Below are 6000 nucleotides of genomic sequence, written 5' to 3'. Positions count from 1 at the left end.
CCTATGCTTTTTCTATCTGAATCTTTAATCACAGTTGCTGTGTGTGACCTTACCGTTGTGTGTTAACAAGAGTAGGTCCTGACTGTGGCAGTGTCCAGCCTCTGTATAGACTGACCTCCTGTGTTTCCATGTTGGTAAAATCGCATGCAAAGACATGCCGTTAGTCAGAGCATCAGCAAAGCTATTCAAGCATTAAGTTCACACAAGTAGTCTGAGCTGAAAGGTTCTTCAGACAAATTTTACTCAAGTAGGAAAGAAATAGAGACAGAGTATTTTCTATTCATGCAGGAAGAAGTATGGCCTCTGCTGCTTACCATCCATCTGGTTTCTCTTTGGCTGCATGGAGGGCGAGGCCACGCTGCTGCTCGTCACTCTGAAGTTGGCAGGCAGGGTATCTGATGCACCCAACGACATCCCCCTCATGTCTTTGGGCCTGAACTTCTTTCTCCATGAAGGTGCACGACGAAAGTTCTTATCATCATCCTGGAGGAAAGACGGTGGAAGGTTTCGGCCTGAGATGTGAAGTGGATCTTACAAACATGTTCTCATTCAGTTTGTGTTGCTGCCGTTTCTCACCTCCTCTAGTTTCCTGTCTGCACCGATGGCCATCAGACTGGTGTATTCTCGCTCTAGAGCGGCTCTGGCCTGCAAATAAAGAAGACATCTTTATGCACCTGAATGCATTGCTCTGCTTTGCAATCGTTTGTCTTTTATGCACATAAAATCTTGAGGAACTCTTGATTCAGGTACAATTTCAGTCCGGGGTTTGTGGTATTTGCAGGGTTCCTACACAATATCCATCGGCAGACATTTTTAGCTTTAAATATGTAAACTACAAACAGCAGGCCAAACCACAGACTAACTAAACAAATGAGGGTTTCCCTGCAGCGAACAACACTGGAAAAAGTGTCTTTTGTTTTCCAAACATAAATATTCATGGAGAAAATCAGCAGAGGATTCACTGACATCATAACCTGTTTTATCAGCTGAGCAGCAGCTGTCCACCAAGTATCAGGAGCTGTGTACGAGGAGTTTTAATCAGTACCTCTAAAAACAGGCAGCTGCACCTTTAATGATAAACTGAAAACCCAACTTGGTTCACGAAGCACAAAAGGCTTAATTTCTTTTTTATAATAATAATAATACATTTTATTTAAGGCGGCTTTCAGAGAACTCAAGGTCACCTTACAAAGTAAAAACCAATAAAAGCAAAACAAAATAAACAACAAAAATAAGAATAAAAAGGAATCCGAAGACGATATAAGGACCATGGTGCCTGATCAGGGTAAAAATGTTTGACCAGATGAGTCGGGATTTGAAAAGGGAAAAGAGAACATCAGACTAGATGGTGTTTGAGATGTTTAACGCTGGTGGAGACAGAACCCCCAAAGACCTGCAGCCAAAGCTGGTTCTACAGAGTTCTGACTCAGTGGGGTAAGGGTACGTTTGCATTTCACACTTTACTGGCTTATTTTGGAAAACCTTGTGTCAGTTTGCTTCCATGTCATCTCTGCACTACTTTCAAATTAAATCCCAATCCAATAAATGAGGGTTTTTATTTGGAACGTAACAAATGTGGGAAAATGAAACTTTATTCTTTTTCAAGGTGTTTAAAAGGGACTGACGATGCTGGTCCACGACAACATTTCCATGTAGACAAAGAACTCTTCGTTTAAAGTTTGCGTTTTATCGGTCAGGGACGAGCAGCTCTGCAGGAGACCTCAGAGGTAAACAGTATTGCTGAGGTAAAGGAGCTCTGGTATGTCAATGGATTTCTACAAAGTTAACTGATCATCTGTAATCATAGGTGCAACATTCTGTGTAGCAGAAAATCAAACCAGCTTTTAAAGGAAGAAACAGATGCTCAGATCTTCTGGACTCTGCATTCCTTCAGAGTTTGTTTACTTGTTTTCTTCTTCTTATTTACTTTGAGAAGCTCCTGATTTGGGACTTCCTCTCCAGGGGAATTAAGGTCTAAACAAGGTTACACAAACAGGCGGCTCCTAATCTGAGGTTTTACATTTATTTATTGGTCTTTTCCTAATCAAACTTTTAACTGAATATTTAATCCTAGTTCAGACTTTCTCTTTGTTTTATTTCATCCAAAATCGTTTATTCTCACTGCGACAATTACTCTCAGTTTACTTGATGTTCTCCGATTATCTGAGAGTGCATCATGAGGCAGAGCCTTCAGATGCCACACCCCTCTCCTGAGGAAGCCCCTCCCAGTTCGGGGTATTTAGGGGGCATTTCCTAGACCATCTACGTTTTTACACTGTGTGTGTGTACCTGTGTGTTTTGTGTGGGGATCTGCAGCAGCAGAGCCAGCGAGTTGTGATCGAAGCTTTCATCCAGGGCCAGCAGCGCTCCGTGAACACCGCTCTCGTAAAGGTTGCTGCTGTACTCTTTGAGGCCGATGGCCTGAACCCAGGTGATCACACGCTCGTTCGTCCACACCAGCAGGTCTGAAGAGACACGACGAAAACAACGTCATAATCAAAAGATGGAGAAACCTTGCTTTGGTACTCAAGGAAATGAAGGGTTCTCACACTGTGGTAGGAGCACTACTGGTGTAACGTATGAGCTTCACATGAGGGTCTGCTGTGGACACATGATTACATGTATGTCTCACAGACTCTGGGAATGAATGAACCTGCAGAGGCTTTGCTGTTCAAGATGAATTAAAATGTAGCTTGTTGTGGTTCTTTATGTCAGTGTGTGAATGGGTGAATGACTGATTGTAGTGTGAAGCGCTTTGGGGTCTCTGGGGACTTGATAAAGCGCTGTACAAGTGCAGGCCGTTTACCATTTATTCTTCTATGCATTAAAGGCTTACAGAGCCTTTTATTCCTGCTGAGTCATTATTTGCAGAAACTGGACCTTTTCTGTGGTGGAACATTGTTTAATAAGCAGAAAACATCTGGAGGAAAAGCTGCAGCTTTCTTTAGACCACCAAATGGTTTCCTATTACTTCTCCATGAACTTCAAACTCTTGTTTTCTCCAATGTTCAAAAGTTAAACACACACAAGAAAAAGGATAACTCAAGCCAACAGCAATAATTTCTTTTTATATTTACAGTATTTTTATGACTAATAGTAAAGATGCACCAATAATCTGGCTGTGGACCAAACTGAGCTGTTTTTCAAGCTGATCTGCTGGTCAGAAACTCAACCTGACCTTTATGTGCTGACAAGTTGTTACTGAGTGAAGAGGATCTAAAGATGGCTATTATCGGTATGAGTGAGGCGTTTAAAAATGAAGTTCTTTAAAAGGAAAAGGTCATTTCTGTGACCTATCAAGGCATGTCTGCTGGTCAGTCAGGCTGCGAGACAGTGAGAGAGAGCATGACTTTTACCACGTACCAGGAAGGCGGAACAGAGTCTGATATGAAGAGCTGCCTCTTGATTTTGTTGGTGTAGAGAGTTTAGCTCACACTTATTTGAAAGCAGGTTCTTTCTGGATTTGTGATGTGGGAACGGTTCAGGTAATTTTTTTGTACATACCCCTATACTGGGCCTAACAACATAATAACCACTCACAACACAGAGGATCAAATACTATTTTAAATGTTGTTCTTGTATCTTCCTATAGTTCTTAAGGAGAAATTGGAATCTGCTGAGGAACCTTGGACTTCTTCTAACTTTAATGATCCTCTTTGAGCTGCAACGATGATGGTGCTCAGCACAGATAACATGGCAGAAATGTTCACCTTTGCAACTGAAAGGAAAATGGAACTGAAACTTGTTTTTAATGTTTGCTAAACTGCAAAGAAAAACTGTCGCTTTATTTGTTTGAGCTGAGATATTGTCAATAAAGCCTGAGGGGCTGCAGTGTTGAAGGACCACCAGCAGGAGGTGCTGCTCTGACGTTTTCCAGCTCCAAACATGTAAACGTGGGTTTGTTACCTGTGAGCTGCAGCTGGGACTCCTCTCTCCTCTTCTCCAGCTCCTTCCTGTCGTAATTCAGCCTCCTCAGACACATCACACCACACTGAAAGCTGTTCCTGTTACACAAACACAAACCTGCCTGTTATTTCACATTTACACACATAATCTGGTCTTCCTATATGTTATGAGGACCTTGAATTGACTATGAACTGGACTCTATGGAAGCAAGAACTGTAAAAACTGCCAGTAATTTCACTCATCAAAAGGAGAAAGAATAGACAGGAACCAGGTGACGGCTCAACAGAAAGTATCTGATATTGTTTTATGACGGCATAAGATGTTAATTTAATGATTGAAAATAATGCAGGTTATTCTAGTTTAAATGTCTCTTTACTATTTTATTAGGACTGGGTTTTTAGGTTCCTTCACGTTTCAATTCCAGACTTACGTTTCCTAGAGATCTCAGTCCTTTTCTAGGCAACATTTAAAGGCTTATTGCTATGAGTTTATTATGAATTTATAGCTGCTGGTTCCACAGTGGTCAGGCTTTCAGCAGGGAGACAGAACCGTGAAGTTGGACCTGGGGCGTGAGGCTTGAGACAGAAAACAGCATCAGACTGAGACTTGATCTGGGCAGATACTCTGGATGTCTTGAGCTCTACCTGTGGAAGCTGTCCACCATCTTCAGCTGTCCTCTCAGGTCCTTCTTGGTCAGGTGGTCGAGCATTCGGGCGTCCACCAGAGACTCCATGAAGTACGAGCGGTACTGAGGCAGACCCAGGCTGGGCAGCCACTCGTTACCGATCCACTCGTGGTTCATGTCTCCATACGCCAACGTCTGCAAGTGGAAAAGAAACCGGGTTCAGTTGGTCCTCAGGGTGTTCAGGTGTTCATTGTAGATAAAATATTCCATCAAGATTCTGGTTCCTTTTACAGCAAAATAAACTGAAATACAGCAGAGCTGAAAACTTTAACTTAAAAGATAGATAAAAAGATAAAAAACTGTTTCAAATGAAAGCTTTTGCTGTTTTTTTTATATCAAAATAGGAGAAACCGGTTCTGTTGTTGAAAGGACCAAATGAAATGTTTTATGATTTCATTCTTTTTATCAAGCTGTTGAATCATCTTTTTTAAAACTGCGCAGAGAACCCTGAGAATAAAATAATATCTGCCCTGTAACCTCGGTTCTGTAGTTCAGCAACCAGAACCAGAACCCAGTGAGGAGTGGATAGTCTGAACCACAAAATACATTGAAATAAGTAATCTAGAGAAAATGAACTTATTATGTGTTTTTATGCGTTATTGTATAAAAACTTGTAAATTTACATTCAGATGCGGTTGAAATAAATCTGTAATCTTAATTCAGTTTAAAACGGACCTTTCCTAACTTTCTGATCATCTCTGTGGCCCTTTTGGATTGATTTCTAACAATAAGGGAATTGTTAATATTATTTACTATTATTATATACACTTGTACTGTTCTGTATGTAGCTTTTATGAATCGATATAATGTTGTAACTTTAAAAAAAATGAGATTTCTCACTGAGATTTAATGTATCTGTGTACTTTATAGTACATAAAATAATGTATGTAATATATATTTTACATTAATAATGGCAGTAATAAAGTTAAAGCAGCAGCATTAAGTCATACACAAACTTTCTGAATAACTAACAGATTATAATATCGATATTTAACATTAATATTGCTGTTTTGGCCAACAACCAATATTTACCGATATATATAAATGATATATGTTTCTCTACCCTTTCAACACTAGTGAAGAAACGACCACATCGCTGACATTGCTTCTCTGCTTCAGTTCAACTACCCACAATCCTGTGCTACATGGCAACCGGATGGAAATGAACATCGGTTGTTAATATCGGCCCAGTTTTACTTATTACTGATACTTACTGATATTTAAAAAAAATAACTAACAACCATTAGTGACGTTAATGCAGATATTTTATAGCATCAGCTATAAAAGTGAAGGAGATCAATAATGTCTCAGTTTTATCTCTGGAAGATGCAAAGTTACCAGAACAGGTCAGATCAGGGTGTGTTTGTAAGTACTGCACATTATATACCAGACTGTATTTACTCATTTCA

General features: G+C 40.1%; 1 protein-coding gene across 20 annotated transcripts in view; it reads right to left on the bottom strand.

Moving 5' to 3' along the window:
* Nucleotides 1-6000, bottom strand: part of ppfia1 (PTPRF interacting protein alpha 1) — a 47743-nt gene that overhangs the window by 3828 nt on the left and 37915 nt on the right. For 14 of the 20 annotated variants that reach the window (XM_047363334.1, XM_047363324.1, XM_047363333.1 and 11 more), the window contains 5 exons: nt 4551-4726; nt 3907-4004; nt 2290-2465; nt 577-645; nt 315-483 (listed from right to left, as the gene is read on the bottom strand). In XM_047363334.1, coding sequence (XP_047219290.1) covers nt 315-483; nt 577-645; nt 2290-2465; nt 3907-4004; nt 4551-4726 — 688 coding nt within the window. Of the gene's footprint in view, nt 1-53; nt 119-314; nt 484-576; nt 646-2289; nt 2466-3906; nt 4005-4550; nt 4727-6000 lie in introns of all 20 variants that reach the window. The other 6 variants (XM_047363327.1, XM_047363325.1, XM_047363331.1 and 3 more) reach the window with 1 other exon arrangement.

The sequence above is a fragment of the Girardinichthys multiradiatus genome, chromosome 4 (genome assembly GCF_021462225.1).
Source record: "Girardinichthys multiradiatus isolate DD_20200921_A chromosome 4, DD_fGirMul_XY1, whole genome shotgun sequence".
NCBI classification, from domain to species: domain Eukaryota; kingdom Metazoa; phylum Chordata; class Actinopteri; order Cyprinodontiformes; family Goodeidae; genus Girardinichthys; species Girardinichthys multiradiatus.
This window is presented reverse-complemented; position numbering and strand designations above follow the sequence as displayed.